This window comes from Saimiri boliviensis, chromosome 11 (genome assembly GCF_048565385.1).
Source record: "Saimiri boliviensis isolate mSaiBol1 chromosome 11, mSaiBol1.pri, whole genome shotgun sequence".
In the NCBI taxonomy this organism is placed as follows: Eukaryota; Metazoa; Chordata; class Mammalia; order Primates; family Cebidae; genus Saimiri; species Saimiri boliviensis.
The window spans coordinates 100,735,025-100,752,576 of NC_133459.1; the positions used below are offsets into that span (position 1 = coordinate 100,735,025).

General features: G+C 36.8%; 1 protein-coding gene across 4 annotated transcripts in view; it reads right to left on the reverse strand.

Annotated features, from left to right (window-relative positions):
- Positions 1 to 15,638: 15,638 nt before the first annotated feature.
- The window catches only part of CD53 (CD53 molecule), a 28,652-nt gene continuing 26,738 nt past the window's right edge, over positions 15,639 to 17,552 (reverse strand). For all 4 annotated transcript variants that reach the window (XM_003933440.4, XM_074381273.1, XM_074381275.1 and 1 more), the window contains 2 exons: positions 17,358 to 17,441; positions 15,639 to 16,444 (listed from right to left, as the gene is read on the reverse strand). In XM_003933440.4, coding sequence (XP_003933489.1) covers positions 16,373 to 16,444; positions 17,358 to 17,441 — 156 coding nt within the window. In that variant the 3' untranslated portion in view covers positions 15,639 to 16,372. The remainder of the gene's footprint in view (positions 16,445 to 17,357; positions 17,442 to 17,552) is intronic.

Below are 17,552 nucleotides of genomic sequence, written 5' to 3' on the forward strand. Positions count from 1 at the left end.
GACCAGGTGGAGGTAATCGAATCATGGGAGCAGTTTCCCCCATGCTGTTCTCATGATAGTGAGATCTCACTAGATCTGACGGTTTTATAAGGGGCTCTGTCCCCTTCACTTGGCAATTCTTTATGCTGCCTTGTGAAGAAGGCACATTGTTTCTTCTTTGCCCTCTGCCGTGATTGTAAATTGCCTGAGGCCTTCCTGACCATGTGGAATTGAGAGTCAATTAAACCTTTTTCCTTTATAAATTACCCAGTCTCTGGCAGTTCTTTATAGCCATATGAAAATGGACTAATAGATAAGCCTGGAGAATATTCTCTTTTTTTTTTTTTTTTTTTTTTTTTTTTTTTTTTTTTTTTTTTTACCATATGGAGGTTTTTGAGTAAGATGATTACAGTAATTTCTTTTTTAATATTTTGTAGAACTCACCAGTGAAGCCATTTGGGACTAGATTTTCTTTAGGATAATTTTTTGATTATTTATCCAGTTTTGTAAATGGCTATTGGACTAGTCATGTTTTTTGCTTGCAATATTTTGGTAAATTATTTTCCTTTTTTTAAATTTTTTTTTTTTTTAATTTTTAGACAGAGTCTCATTCTGTCACCCAGGCTGGAGTGCAATGGCACGATCTCAGCTCACTGCAACCTCCACCTCCTGATTCTCCTGCCTTAGCCTCCTGAGTAGCTGGGATTACAGGCACGTGCCACCGTACCTGGGTTTCACCATGTTAATCAAGCTGGTCTCCTGATCTCACAAACTCCTGACCTCACGATCCTCCCGCCTTGGCCTCCCAAAGTGCTGAGATTACAGGTGTGAGCCACAGAGCCCAGCCAGTAAATTATTTTCCTAAGAATTTTTCCACTTCAACTAATTTTTAATGTATTGTCATAAAGTCATCCACAATACTTTTATTCCTGTTTAATGTTTCTGAAATCTCTAGTGATATCTTCTTTTCATTCTTTGTATTTGTAATGTGATTTCCTTTTTTTCCTACAACAATCTCACCAGAAGTTTTCATTTTTTGCTAGATTTTTGAAACATCCTGTTTCTAGTTTTATTGATCCTATCTACTACATGTTACATATCTTTAATTCCTGTATTAATTTTATTATTTATTTTGTGCTACTTCTTTCAGATTATTTTTGCCATTCTGTTTTTACTTCCTAGATGAATGCTCAGCTCTTTAATATTCAATCTTTTTCGCCTTCTAATATATGAATCTAGAAAACAAACGTCACTCTGGCACTTGTTTAACTGCATCTCTTACATTTTATTTGTTCTGAAAATTTTTTTGCCACTATCTCTCAATGATATTTTCTCTGAGTTTCAGTTTAAACATTTTCTAATTGCCATTGTTTATTTTTGTAATTCATGGGTACTTAGGAGTGTATTTCTTATTTTTCAAATATATATTTTCATATTTTTTGTTATTGATTTCTACCGAAATTGCATTGTGATAAAAAATATCATATGATTTTTATCTTTTGACTTTTTTGAGACTTGATTTATGACCCTTGCACATGATCAGATTTGGTAAATTTTTATTTATTTGGTAGACTAATACTGCCCTTTCTCCAGAGATATTGATGTCCAAATACCTGGAACCTATGAATATTTTTTCTTACATGGTAAAAGGAACTTTGTTGATATGGTAAGTTCGAGTTTTGTTGTTGTTTTTGAGACAGAGTCTTGCTCTGTCGTACAGGCTGGAGAGCAGTGGCTGATCTTGGCTCCGATTCTCCTGCCTTAGCTTCCTGAGTAGCTGGGACTAGAGACATTTGCCACCACCTGGCTAATTTTTGTATTTTTAGTAGAGACTGGGTTTCACCATGTTAGCCAAACTGGGCTCAAACTCCTGACTTCAGGCAATCCGCCCTCCTTGGCCTCCCAAAGTGCTGATATTACAGGCGTTAAGCCACTGCACCTGGCCAAGTTAGAGTTCTTGAGGTGAGGAAGTTATCCTGGATTATACAGGTCCAATGTAATCACAAGAGGAAGAAGGAGAGGTTTGACTATGGAGGAGATAAGACAATGTTACAATGGAAGCAGAGTTTGGAGTGATTTGGCCAGGAGCTAAGGAATGCCACAGCCTCTAGAAGATGAAAGAGGCAAAGAATAGATTCTCCCTTAATGGGTGCAGAAGGAACAGAAACGCTAAGACTTTAACTCCTTAAAACTCATTTTGCTGCATGTGATATCCAGAACTATGAGAACAAATCTGTGTTGTTTTAAGCTCTAAATTGTGGTAATTTGTTACAGGAGCAATAGAAAACAACTACGATGTGTGTTTATTGGAAAACAATTTGTATTATTCGGATTGGATGGGTTTGTTAGGATAATTTTATTAATCACTTTTCCTAAATCTTCTCCATCATTACTGATTTTTTTTATATCTGCTTATTCTATTTACCTGTCTTTGTTTTGTGCTGCTATAACAGAGTATCTGAAACTGGATAATTTCTAGAAACAGAAATTTATTTCCCCACAGTTCTGGAGGCTGGAAAGTCCATGATCAAAGCCCCAGCATATGGTGAGGGCCTTCATGCTGCATCATAACGTTGCAGAAGGCACATGATATGAGAGAGGGAAGAAGGCTGAACTCATCCTTTATAAGGAACCCACTCTCACAATAATGATTTCACTTCTTCAGTAATGACATTAATCAATTCATGAGGGCAGAACCCTCAAACCCTATTAATCTCTTAAAGGTACTATCTCTCTACGTATACACCATAGAATACTATGCAGCCATAAAAAAAGAACAAGATCGTATCTTTTGTGGGAACATGGGTGGAGCTAGAAGTTTATCTGTATCCTTAGCAAACTAACACAGGAATACAAACCAAATCCACATGTTCTCATTTATAAGTTGCAGCTAAATAATGAAAACTCATGAGCATAAAGAAGGGAACCACAGACACTGGGATCTACATGATATTGTAGGTGGGAGGAGGGAGAGGAGCAGAAAAGATAACTATTGAATATTGAACTTAATACCTGGGTGATGAAATAATCTGTACAACAAACCCCCGTAACACAAGTTCACCTATGCAACAAACCTTCACATATACCCCTGAACCTAAAATAAAAGATTTCTTAAAAAAAAAAAAAAAGGTATCACCTCTCATCACTGTTCCTTAAGTTTCCAAAACATGAACTTCAGGAGGCACGCCTAACCATAGCACTACCATTGAAAACAGATTGCTAGAAATATCCCACTATAATTATCTCCTTATCTATCTCTCTCTATGGTTCTGTCAGTCACCTCTGTATATTTGAGACTATGCAATTTGGCATATAAAATTTTTTTAATTGCTATTTTTTTGTTGACTTGAAGTGATCCTTCACTTATAATAATGTTATTTTCCTTAAACTATTATTTTACCTGATTTTAATAAAGCTTTTTTGTTACATTAGTTAAATTTCGTTTTTATTCAATTTTTTTTTTAAAGTTGGACCTTTAATTCTTTTACATTTAGTGTTTCTATTGAAATATTTGGATTCACATTTGCCATTTTATTTTTTATTGTTTATTAGTCCCACCAACAGAAAAGTCTTTTCTTTATATTTTTTGACTGAATATGTATTCCTTTTTAATCATTTCATTTTTAAATCTCTATTAGTTTAGAAGTTATTCATGCTATTTCTGTACTTTCAGCAGTAACTCAAACATTGAAAACATGCACATTTAACTACCAAATTCTTAATTAAAAGCTTTACTCACCTACTAGATGATACAAAGCTTTTAGAACACTTTATAAACGCACCTCATAATTCAACGGTTATTGTTTGGGAATTTGAGTAGACCTTTTAAGTATATTTTAAACTTCATAAACATTATTATGGTTTTAGAAAGTCATGTTCATTATATTTGCCCACTTTTTTCCCTCTCTTCATTTATTCTTGGATCTTAGACATTCTTCTTAGGACTACTTTCCACTTGCTTGAATTATATCTTTTAGAATTTCTTTTTTTTAATATAATGTATTTATTTATGAAAGAGCCCAAGAATTGTTTCCTCTCAGTGAAGAAGTGTGTTTGGATAGCCTTTATTTTCTTTTAAAACCCTGACTCAACTCTGAGTAATGTGGTGATTCAAAGACCTGGTTTAAGTCTAGTTATTTGGATATTTGGGTTTAATGGTTGCTACCCATGAAGAAGATACACTGGATCCGAATAGAAGCCATACATGGTTGGTGGGATGTACTAAGCCTTTGTTCTAACTAGATTTTGATGGTCATAAATTATTCCATTTGTCTCAAACTGTTTTCATTTCACTTCAACTTTTTAAATTAATAAACTTTATCAGAGGAGTTTTAGGTTCACAGCAAAATTGCGTGAAAAGTATGAATTTTCTATACCCCTTTTTCCCACCCCATGTACAGCTTCTTTCACTATCAACATCCCCCATCATAGTGGTATATTTATTAAAGTCAATGAACCTGCACTAACACATCATTGTTACCCCAGAGTCCAAAGTTTAAGATTCACTCTCTGTGTTGTAGTTCTGTGGGTTTTGACAAATGTTATAATGACACATGTCTACCATTGCAGTATTACAGGGAATAATTTCACTGCCATAAAAAATCCTTTGTGTTCTGCCTATTTATTTCTCCCTCCCCACGAACCCCTGGTAACTACTGATCCTTTTGTTGTCTCCATTGTTTTGCCGTTTCCAGAATGTCTTATATAGCTGAAATTATACATTATGTAGCCTGTCAGATTGGCTTCTTTCACTTAGTAATATGCATATAGGGTTCCTTCGTGTCTTTTTGTACTGGTAGTTAATTTTTTTAGCATTGAATAATATTCTATTGTTTTAATATACTACAGTTTGTCCATTCATCTACTGAAGAACATCTTAGTTGCTCTCAAGTTTTAGTTATTATTAAAAACGTTGTTATAAACATCCATGTGCAGGTTTCTGTATGAACATAAGTTTTCAACTCTTTTGGGTAAACACCAAAGGATCATGTGGTAAGAGCATGCTCAGTTTTGTAGGAAACTGCAAGACTATATTCCAAAGTGAATGTACTTTTTCATTCCCACCAGCCACTGGTGAATGAGAGAGAGTTCTGGCTGTTCCACATATTCACAAGCATTTGGCCATGTCTGCATTTTGGATTTTGGCCATTCTAACAGATATGTGTTATATTTCATTGTCTTAGTTTGCAATTTCCTAATGGCATATGATGTTGAACATCTTTTTATATGCTTCTTTGTTGTCTGTATATCTTCTTTGATGACATGCCTGTTCAGATCTTTTGCCTATTTTTTATTAGGTAGCTCATTTTCTTATTGTTCCATTTTAGGAGTTCTTTATATATTTTGGATAACACTCCTTTGTCAGATGTGCCTGCAAATATTTTCTCCTAGTCTGTGGTGTGTCTTCTAATTCTCTTTTTATTATTTTCATTTTGATAGACATTTTCATTGAGCATAGAATTCTAGTTTGGCAGTTATTTTTCTTTAGCTTTGAAGTTATCATACTGCTGATTTTAGCCTCCAGAAAAGTTTAGCCAATTTTTTATTTTTTGAAGATAATCTTTTTCTGTTTGGATAATGTATTAGTCAGGGTTCCCTAGAGGGACTGAACTAATAAGATAGATAGATAGATATGAAGGGGAGTTTATTAAGTATTAACTTGCACAATCCCAAGTTTCTATAATAGGCTGTCTGCAAGCTTGAGGAGCCAGGAGAGCCAGTCTGAGCCTCAAAACTGAAGAACTTAGAGTATGATGTTTGAGGGCAGGAAGCATCTAGCACAGAAGAAAGATGTAGGTTGGGAAACGAGGCCAGTCTAGCCTTTTCACCCTTTTCTGCCTGCTTTATATTCGAGGGCAGCCGATTAGATTGTGCCCACCAGATTGGGTGCGTCTGCCTTCCCCAGCCCACTGACTCAAATGTTAATCTCCATTGGCAACACTCTCACAGACATACCCAGGATCAATATTTTGCATCCTTCAATCCAATCAAGTTGACACTCAGTATTAACCATCACAGATGTTTTAAAGATTTTTCTCATTGACTTTGGTTTTCTAGTTTCACTATGCTGTGCCATTGTATAGATTTCCTTTGTACTTATTCAGCTTTACTGTATCTTTAATATGTTTGTATATATCTTTTATTTGTTCTGAAAAATTCTCAGACATTTTTGCTGTTATTTTTGCTGTTCATATTCTTTTCTACCTCTACAACTCTGATTAAACTTTGTTAAATATTTTTTTGACATTTTTAATTTTTTTTAATTTTTCAAAATTTTTCACTTCTCTTAAAATGATTTTCAATTGAATTCGTAACATAAAAAGATATAATCCATATTTGCACATTTTCTACAGATGACAATGCACTTTCTGAATAATAACACTGTTCTATTTTCTAGTTCACTAATTTTCCATTCTACCGTATCCAATCTGCTTCAAAATGAATCCATTGAGATTTTAATTGTATTTATTTTATATTTAATTTCTAGAAGTTATACTAGTCCTATCTTATATATTTTGTTGACACTTCCCTGATTTCTATAGGTATTTTTAAGTCTGTGATTCACTTCGTTGAATATGGTAACACAGTTATTTTAAAATCTGCATTTGGTAATTCCAATATCTGAAGTTTGTGCAGGTCTATTGAAGCTGGTTTGTTTGTTTGTTTGTTTGTTTGTTTGTTTGCTGTTTCTCACTTATGGTGCCATACTTATTGTATGCCTTTTTGTTGTTGGCTGATAGCTGTGATTAACCCTGGAAAATTAGCTTTGTGAACAGAAGGTCTCAGAAGTTCCTTCTGAGAGAATAGCTTCATGTTTACTTTGTCAGGTACTTGTAGTTACCACTCATAAGAAACCATCTCAAAGCAAATGTACAGCCAGAGATTTCTTGGCTGACTTAAGCTATGTTTAACTCAGGTGTAAACTGGAGGGCCAGCCTGTGGCTCCCTCTTCTTATGTCCAGTTTTGTATTTCCTAATTATTATGCTCTGTTTCCTGGCAGAAACTCCTTCCAACTGGGTGGAAAGAGTGGTTTTTCTTCTGGTTGGCTCTTAATCTGAGTGTGTAGTTCTTTGGTGTCCCAGTGTAATGTCAGGAGAAGATCTCCTGTAAGACTCTTTGCCTGCAGAAGTTCTTTCTCTGACTTCTGTGCCATGAAGGCTATGAACCAAAGCCCAAGTGTGTGAGGTCTTCAAATGCTCAATACATTTTTGTGTGCTGATATTTTGCCTGTCTTTCTCATAAAATTGGCCTTGGCATTTTCTCACTATCTGTTCAGCTTGTCAGTTCTTCTAAGGTGATTTTATAAATCGTTTATCCTGCATTTCTATTATTTTCTGTGGGATAGTTGATCCAAATAACCTCATCACAATCATCAGAAAACTAAATCTCCTGCATTTTTTTTCTTTCATTTTATAGTTCATTGTCATTTATACACAACATTTAACTAATCTTTGGGTTTGATATTTCTTTATCAACTATGATACATTTTTAAATATTTTGTCTATTAGTTATAATGGATTCATTATAAACCATAAAATCATTATCATCTATAAGTAATAACAATATTATTTCTCCCTTTCCAGTCTCATTTTTTTCCTGTCTTACTACACTGCCTAGAATCTTCAGGACAACGTTGAGTATTAGTGACAGCACACAGTCTTATCTTGACACCAGTCTCAAAGGGAATTGTTCAGTGCCTCATCATTAAGCAGAATGTTTGTTGCAGGGTTTATGATTTCTTTTGGTTTTGTATGTATGTGTATTTATGTTTTTGTAGTGGACAGGAGGTAGGTGTTTTTAGATACTTTTCATAAATTTAAGAAAGCATTGGGAGAAATGACAGATACAGTTGAGGGGAAGGAAGGCAGCAAACCACACCTCCATTTGTGTACCTATGCAACAATCTTGCATGTTCTTCACATGTACCCCAAAACCTAAAATGCAATTAAAAAAAAGAAGAAAAAAAAGGAAAGCCTATTTTTACTAATTTTGTTAAGTAAAAGTTTTTATATTTTAAATTTCATTCATTCATTTCATTTTGATATATTAAAATAATCATATATATATAATCTATCAATGAATTAAATCATATTGATTTTTTAAAATTAATGTATTAATTTTCTGAGACAAAATTATTTGATCATAGAACATCATTTATATGTTGCTGGACAAATTCTGTTGTATTTTGTTTAGGATTTGTATATTATGAATAAGATTGTGCTATAATTTTCCTCTCTCATATTGTTCTTTACAAGTTATAGACCTCAAACTAATTCTAGTCTCTTACTTCCATTGCCTCTTAGCTGATCTAATTTTTCTACAGCACATATAACTTTATAACATACTATAGAGTTTAACTATTTACTATATCTATTTTTTATGTTGACCTCTCCCCCACCCCCAGCTCCCCAAAATAGAAGATTCTTAAGGGCAGGGATTCTTGTTCCGTGCATTGATGTATCTCAAGCACCAAAGTTCCTAGCAAATCATAAACTTTGAGTAAATATTTTAAATAAATGAGTTGAAGACAGATATTGTGGTACAAATTGCCCTATGCTCCTAATTGTGGTCAATTTTTGCAAATGTTTCATGTGCACTTAAATATACAAATACACACATAATTTGTCACATAAATTTTACTTACACAATTGTGGGAGCTGGTTAAACAATCTCTGAAAAGATATTGTCTTCCTGTCTGATGTTAGAACTGGAAGTTTGCAGGGTAAGCAACTGGGAAGGAAGGATGCATGTAAATTGGGAGAGAGTAGGGACAAGTAGGAACCAGCTAATGTGAGTTAGAATCTATGAGGACAGACTGGAGCCCATGTTAGTTCTCACTGCTCCAATAATGGATAATATAGATGTCCTGCCAGAGAAACTTTGTCCTGATGATAAACATAACCCTGTCTCAGGAGTAGGAGAACCTGAAGGAGGATCCAGGAGAAGGGGAAACAATTGCAGGACTGGCTGCTGCCCACACCCACAAAGTGAGCCAGCAAATATGTTGAGTCTGCCTTGAACCTGCTAGTGTGAAAAAACATGACTGCAGTTTCACTATCATCCTCCAAATCTCATGTGAAAATATGTCTTGTGGCACAGCCTAACCAGGAAACATAATTCAGTTTAGATAAGTTGAACAAAGTCACAGCAGGAGTTTACAAATTTAAAGTTTTTTTTTTTTTTCCTTATGAGCTGACAGTTTTATCATTATAAAATGACCCTCTTCATTTCTATAAATGCTATTTTCTTGAGGTCTATCTAATACAGCTTCACTGGCTTTCATTTGATTAGTACCTGCAAGACATATTTTCCAAACTGTCCACTTTCAATTTCAGTATCTTTATGTTTTAGGTCTATCTCTTATAAACAGCAGATAGTGGAATTTATTTTTCAGACAGACAGTTGGAGGCAAGTCTTGTCTTTTTTACTTGTACATTTAGAATATATACATTACTTATAATTACTAAGAAGTTAGTGTTGACTCTTATTTTTATTGCTTTCTATTTTCCAGTCTTTTTAATATTTCTATTTTGGTATCATTTGATACTTCTTTGACTTAATTAGGTTTTATTTTTTTATCATTTTTGAGTTTTATATGTTGCTTCTTTGCATTTACTGATTAGTTCATGGAACCATGCATATTTAATGTTAGTTGATATAATGTGTTATTTGACCCTACGAGTCTAACGTTGATCAATATGTTCATCATCTTTCAAACAATGAAATTACCTTTAAGCACTTTGACTTCATTGGCCACCTTGCCCGTGTCTACAATACTCTTAACTTTGCAAGACATTATTATCATTGTTTATAAAGTCAAAATATATTTAGATTATTTATAAATTTATCATTTTACCAGGGTTGTCATTTTTTTCTGGTTTCAGACTTTTCATCTGGGATTACTTTCTGCTTAAAGTACATACTTTAGAATTTCCTTTAGTGAGTAAAGAAAATTTCCTTTACCTGCTCTTGATAAACACATTCAGTTTTTGTTTTTTGAAAGTCTACATTTCACATACATGCTAAAAGATGTTTTCCATTATGTATAAAATGTTACATTGACATTTATTTTCTCCTACCACATAAAAGATATGCAACAGTCATCAGAGATGTGCTGTTGTCAATCAGACATCTACTATTAGCTGTTGAAAAGACAGCTGACAATCTGTTGCTTTTTAAAAGTTAATTTGTCTTTTTAATTTCACAGCTTTTATTATTATTATTATTTGTGTGTGTGACATCACATCCAAAAAATGAATAAGACATATATAGCACTTGAACAAGCAGTGATAAAAGAAACACTGGCCTTGTGTACAACACCCAGATCAAGAATGAAATATTACTGGCATCCCAAAAGTTCCCTGCATATTCCTTCGCAATCATCACTCGCTCTCCTCCTCCGTGGATAGTCACTGTTCTGACTTTATGATAGTAACTTTCTTCCTTTACTATGTGCTTTTGCTGTTGGTGAAGGCATCTCTAAATAATGTTGTTTTGTACATTTTTTAACATAAATATTTTTAGGGCTTTTTGTTTAATATTTTATTTGTAGGATTCATTTGTGTCGTTAGAAATATTTGTAGCTTGTTTTTACTATGTACTATCATTCTTTATGTGGCTGTACCGTAACGCTTTTGTCCATTCTAAGTTTATCATCATGTGCATTATTTTTAGTCATGGGTAGTTAAGAATAATGCTGTTATTGACATTCTTATATATTTTTTGGTGCACATAAACATGCATTGATATTGAGTATATACTTAGGAATGGAATTGTTAGGTCACCAATTATACTATATAATGACACACTGTTGTGAAAAGTTGGTGTAACATCAAACATTTCCACCAGCAGTTAATCAGCTTTCCTGAGTCTCCATATCCTTGGTGAGATCTGCATTATTGATCTTTTAATTATTTTCTAATATGATCAGTATATAGATAGATAGATACATAGATAGAAAGATACATAGATGAAGCCTCACTCTGTCACCCAGGCTGGAGGGCAACGGCACGATCTCAGCTCACTGCAACCTTTGCCTCCTGGGATCAAGCGATTCTTCTGTCTCAGCCTCCTGAGTAGCCGAGATTACAGGCAACATCCACCACGCCCACCTAATTTTTGTAGTTTTTCGTAGAGACTACCCTGTCTTCAACCTCACAAATTCTTTCTTCTTCCTGATGAAGTCTGCTACTAAAAGACTCTGATGTATTCTTTAATATGCCAATTAGATTTTTCAGCTCCAGAATTTCTTTGATTCTTTTTAATTGTTTTAATGTATTCATTAAATTTATCTGATAGAATTCAAAATTCCTTCTCTGTTACCCTGAATTTGTCTTTCCTAAAAACAGCTATTTTGAATTCTCTGTCTGAAAGGTTGCATGTCTGTTTCCCCAGTATTGGTCCCTGGTGCTTATTTAGTTTTTTTTGGTGAGGTCATGTTTTCCTGGATGGTGTTGATTCTAATAGATGTACTTCAGTGTCTGAGAATTGAAGTTAGGAATTTATTGTCTTCTTCACTGTCTGGGCTTGTTGTAGCTGTCGTTTTTGGGAAGGCTTTTCAGATATTCAGAATGACTTGAGTGTTGTAATCTAAGCTGTATCTGCTTCGGGGCACTGCAAGACTCGTGATGCTGTGGTTCTTATGGACTCATAGAGGTATTGCCTTGATGGTCCTGAATAAAATCTGGGAGAATTCTCTGAACTACCAGGCAGAGAATCTTGTTTTCTTCCTTCACTTTCTCCCAAACTAAGGGATTCTCTCTCTCTCTGTTCTGAGCCACCTAAACCTGGGGGTAGTGACACAAGCACCCCTGTGGTCACCACCACTACAACTGTGCTAGGTCATACCCAAAGGCGGCACAGCACTGGGTCTTGCCCAAGGTCTGCTGTAACAACTCCCTGACTACTACTTATGTTTATTTAATGCCCTGGGGCTCTACAACCAGCAGAAGGCAAAGCCAGCCAGGCCTGCGTCCTTCTTTTCAGAGTGCTAAGTTCCTCTAGACCCTGGGTCGTTCCAGAGGTACTGTCTGGGAGTCAGGGACTATGCTGAAAAGGAAGTCTAGCTGGTATTCTATCATACTGTGGCTGAGCTGGCAATCAAACACAAAACTCAGTCCTCCCCACTTTTCCCTCCCCTTTCCAAAGCCAGAGGAACCTCGCCCTGTAGCCACCACCACCACAAGCCACAGGGAGTACAGCCAGACTACTGTTGACGTTCCTTTAAGTCTAAGAACTCATAAGGCAGCTTATGGTAAATGCTGCCTGGCCTGGGACTCACCCTTCAGTACAATGGGCTCCCTTCTGGCCCAGAGCAGGTCCAGAGATGCTGTTCAAGAGTGGTGTCCAGAAATCAAGGACCTCAGGAGCCTTCTTGGTGCTCTACTCTCCTGTGGCTATGCTGGTACCTAAGATGCAGGACAAAGTCCCCTTTCCTTTTCCTTATGCTTTCCTCAAGTAGGAGTTTCAGCCAGTATTCACTATAGCTAGTAATGTGCCGAGTCCTACCTGAAGCCAGCAAGTCTCAGAAGGTCACCCAAAGCCCTCAACATATATCACTGCTTGTTATTCAGAGCCTGAGGGCTTTTCACTTAGCAGGTGATGAATCCTGCCAGGCCAGGACTGGGTTCTTGTCTTCAAGGCAGTGAGTTCTCTTCTGGCCCAGAGGTTGTCTAGAAATGTCATCCAAGAGCTAAGGCCTGAAGCTGGTGTCCTACCTGCTGTGGCTGACCTGGTATCCAAGATGCAAAACAAGTCCTCCTTTCTTCTCTCTCCTCTCCTTAAGCAGAAGGAAGGTGTCTCTTTTGGAGCTGTGAGCGTGCAGCCTGGGGTTAGTGGAGGGGTGATGCCAGCACACCCTTAGCCACCCCAGCTGGTGTCTTAGTAGGTCACAGGCCCCTTCCAGTCCACTGTCTCTGGGCCTGGTTCAACACTAGGACTCACCTAAGATTTGCAGTCCTTATGGCCTAGACTGCCTTTCCATTTACTCAGAGGCATATAGCACTGTAGCTCTCGGTGATGAGGTTTGCAGGAACTCAAGTTTCGACGATTGAAACTGGCAATTTTCCTCTGGTTAGGGATGATTTAAATGCTCCCTCTATGGGCGGGCATTAGCAGGGCTTGGTCCAGTTTCCTTTCTGCTCTAATGGGAGGACACTGAATTCAGTGACTCACAATTGCTATGTTCTCCCTCCCCCGGCACCCAGAGACACTCTGCACCATGCTACTGCTGCTGGGGGTGGCATTAGAGACCTCAGAACTGTTTTATTCACCTCTTCAGTGCAACTTTCAATGATACAACATTAACAGCAGGTACCATGAGGACTCACCTGATTTTTGGTTCTTACTAAGATGCCTTTATTTGTGTTAGATGATTGTCAAATTCGTGTCCTTGGGTGAGGAGGGGAAACCGGGATATTCTATTCCACCATCTCGCTCTACCTTCTACCTTTTTTTTTTCTTAAGGAATACATTATTAAAACTTTTATAAAATCAGTGGTCATTTATATTTTCCACATATTTACCTCTTCTTTTCTCTTTGATCCTTCTTGTATTTCAGACCTTCCATTTGAGATCACTTTTTAATGCCTGAAATTTATTCTTTAGAATCCTTTCTTTCTTCCTTTCTGTCTGTATTTCTTTCTTTTTTTAGTGATTGATTTGATTTGATCTCTGTAAGCAAGTGGGAGCATGCTAATTAAGGGATGTTTCTTGGCTTCGTTCACAAAGCCTAATTATGAGAGGTTTACATATACCCATTTAAAAGATAAATCTATGCATGCTTCTTTTAAGATGCACTATGTACTGTATTCTTTTGCTGAGTAAAACAAAATGAGAATGGCAAGAGGAAGGCTAGAGAGCCAAGAGTGGGTCACCTCATGTAGGGCTTGACAGCTATAATAAAGAAAAACTCTAGACTGTGTCCTAAGAATAACAGAGTCGTTGAAAATTTTCAAACACAAAAATGTCATTATTATATTTATGTTTTAGAAATACTACTTTGGCTGCTATATGCAGAATAGTGTAGATAGGGGCCACTGTTGAATACTAGGAGAGCAGATAGAAGACTATTGAAGGAATACAGGAAAGAAATGAAATAGGGAGAAGGAATGCATTTGATATTTGGTAGTGAATCATTAGAACTTCATGAATGACTGTGACTTGTTTTTTGGGAGTAAAGGACAGGCTAGAGTTAAGGACAAAGCTTAGGTTCCTGGCTAGGAAAACAATGTGGGTGATGTTATCACTTACTGATACGGGGAACAAGGAAGAGAAGCAGGTTTGGAAGATAGAAATGTAAGTTTCATTTTGTGCATGTTTGACATGAGATACTTTTGAAACTTGTGATACTTAAGAGAATGTTTCACCACGGATGGTGGCTCACACCTATGATCCCAGCACTTTGGGAGGCCGAGGCAGGTGGATCATCTGAGGTCAGGAACTTGAGACGAGCCTGGCCAACACAGGGAAACCCCTTCTCTATTGAAAATACAAAGATTAGCTGGGTGTGGTATTGTGTGCCTGTAATCCCCGTTACTCAGGAGACTGAGGCAGGAGAATTGCTTGAACTAGGGAGGCAGAGGTTACAGTGAGCCAAGATCGGGCCTCTGCACTTCTGCCTGGGCAACAGAGTGAGACTTCTTCTGAAAAAGAGAGAGAGAGAAAGAGAGAGAGAGAGATTGAGAGAGAGAGAGAGATTGAGAGAGAGAGAGAGAGAGAGAGAGAGAGAGAGAGAGAGAGAATGTCTCCTTTGCTACTTCTTTGTCTTGGGAAAATGCAGAAGTGGTACATTTTTCTATAGACTACTACTGAAATGACCAATTTTCTGAAAGGGAGAGGGAAGATGATACACAAAACTTTAAGAACATAAACCAGTTTTTCTCTACCCCTTTCTCTGACTTCTCTACATCTGGCTCTGTGTTAGATATGGTCATATATTCTGCCTTACGAAGTGTGGTTATATGTAGACAATTCAATTTATCTTATGGATAATTCAATTTAGCTTTTTTGACCAAAGAAACATGGTATGGTTGGCAACATCTTAGATGACCTCCAATGATCTCTATCCCTTATAGATTACACCCTTGTCTATTATCTTTTTTTTTTTTTTTTTTTTTTTTTTTTTTTTTTTTTAGCGTGAGCTGAACATTTCAACTCACTTTTAAAAAACACTATGTGGCAGAACTGATGTGATGGCACATCTGAGGTTATAGAAAAAAACAACTGTGGCTTCTGTTTTGGGTGCTGAATCTCATGATCTCTCTTGGATGTCTTTGTATGGGGGGAAGCCAGCTTCCATGTCATAAGGAAGCCATGTGGAAAGGCACAAATGGCAAATATCTGAGGCTTGCCAACAGCCAAGTGAGAGAGCTTGAAAACAGATCCACTTCTAGTTGAGCCTTAAGATGACTGTAGCCCAAACTGACATATTGATTGCAGTTTTGTGAGAGACCGTGAACCAGAATCACCCAGATAAGCCACTCCTAGATTCCTGACCCACAAAGACCATGAGATAATAAATGTTTGTTGTCCTCAGCCACTAAATTTTGAAGTAGTTGGCAATGCAGCAGTAGATGATTAATACACCTGGTTTGGTGTATCAATCAGGGTAATCAGGCTGGGTCATAGAAGGAGTGTTTGATGTATAGGAATGTTGTGATTGAGATAATAAGCTGTTTTATTTATTAAAAAGTAAAACAGGACATTAACAAAATCTTATCTGATAGAGCAATAATACCAGAAGTCTTCTTACTGTGATTATCAGCTAAATGACTGGTTCAAGTTAGGATATAAATCACTGGATAGTTTTTTTTTTCTGGAAAGACTTATAAAATATCAATAAGGCCCTCTATTAAAGAAATTGAAATGAGATCTTGCCCTTTGGAGAAAGGGCAAAATAATTCCTGTAGCCACAGCTCTCAGTCAAACAGAAACAGAGAGTTTTGACAATGGTGGTGCAGTGAGCCTGGCCCCAGAACTCTCTTCAACTTGTCTCTTCCTTGACTTTGGGGAGAAGACTGGGCATGATTTAGAGGCTGGAGACTAATTGAACAATGGGAAGATGCAAAAATTCATGTCCTGGGTTCACCCTTTGACCTTGGGCTATTAGTTCCAGTTCCTCTTTGCCTCCCATGTCTAGAAAATGCTCAGATACTAGTCTCGCCACTTTGAGAGACGTGGCTGCTGCCATCAGTGGGTGAAAGATTGTCTTGCTGCCTGAGATGGGATGTGCCTGGCCAACGCCCTCTTCTCTGATTTTATAAGACAGGGACCTAAAAAGGGATAGGATGGGCAGAGGACAATCCAGCAGGAGATCATTTAGGGCTTCATGCTATAAATGGTTTTGCATTTCCAGAGATGAAACAAGTCTCTCCAACACAGGGCAATTGCAGATCATAGCCCTAGGCTCTGGCTGGTTTTATCAATCTGGCAGTTCAGGGTCAGTGCAAAGGACATCCCCAACACCTGTGAAAAGAGTTGGAAAAATATGAAGTCTTCATAAGAAAAGTCATTTTCTTCACAACTCCTGGGATTGGCTTCTGAGAAAAAGAATGTTTCCATCACACTGAAACCACTCTTCCCACCATTACTTTTAAGTCTCTCTCAGGAGTTCTCTCCTTTAGTTAAAGAATAGCACTGGGGAGAGAAATGGGGTCAGTGATGACAAGATAATAGGCTGTAAAGTATTGGACCATGTTTTGTCTTCTGAGGAAGTCACAGAAGCCCTGCTGCTAGGGTCGTCATATTCTGCTCACTGAACACTGCAATGAGTTCTCTCTCCCCATGCTCTGTGCCTCCTTTGTTTTCAAGCAGAGGAAAAATCATTTTATCTCAGCTTCCTGATTGAGTTTTAACTAATCTATGATATACCCAACACTTGGGTAGAAAAATGTTAGAAATATCACATTATTTTAATCTTTTTTATTAAAAAGGACAAAAAACTACCTTCAATTTACCCATCACTTGTTAAACTGAGCACAGAAACAGAGATAATTGATTATAATTTTCATCATCAACCCCTTAGCATGCAAGATCAGTTTTTCAAATAAAATTCTTATCAATTCATCTTTTTCAGACCAGCTGAAGGAGGGATCAAAGTGAGATTCTGCTTGGTGGCCTTTTGTTTGACTGTGAATCATGTGAATCACTCATATCTCTGAGGAATAAATTGACCAGAGAGAAGTTCTTAGAGCGCAATTTCTATATACCTTGAACCAAATTATTCATTACATTATTTGCTGCTTGGTTGGTGGAACTCAGATGCTAGTAAAAATAGCTAACATTTATTACGTACATACTGTGTACCTGGGACTATTCTGAAACCTTACCTGACTTAACTCATGCAATCCTCACAATAACCCTGTGGTTAAGCTCTTACCTCTATCACACATACACAGATGGTAATGATTCCGATATACAGGAAATTGGAGTGAAACCACAGTTTGGCTTTCGCATAGCAGCCCTAGAAAAAATTTCAGTTACAAATGATACTACTCTATAATTCTGCCATATCAAGAGGATTACTTGGAAGATACAGTGGTTTGCATTTTACTTTTCATAATACAAAGATACT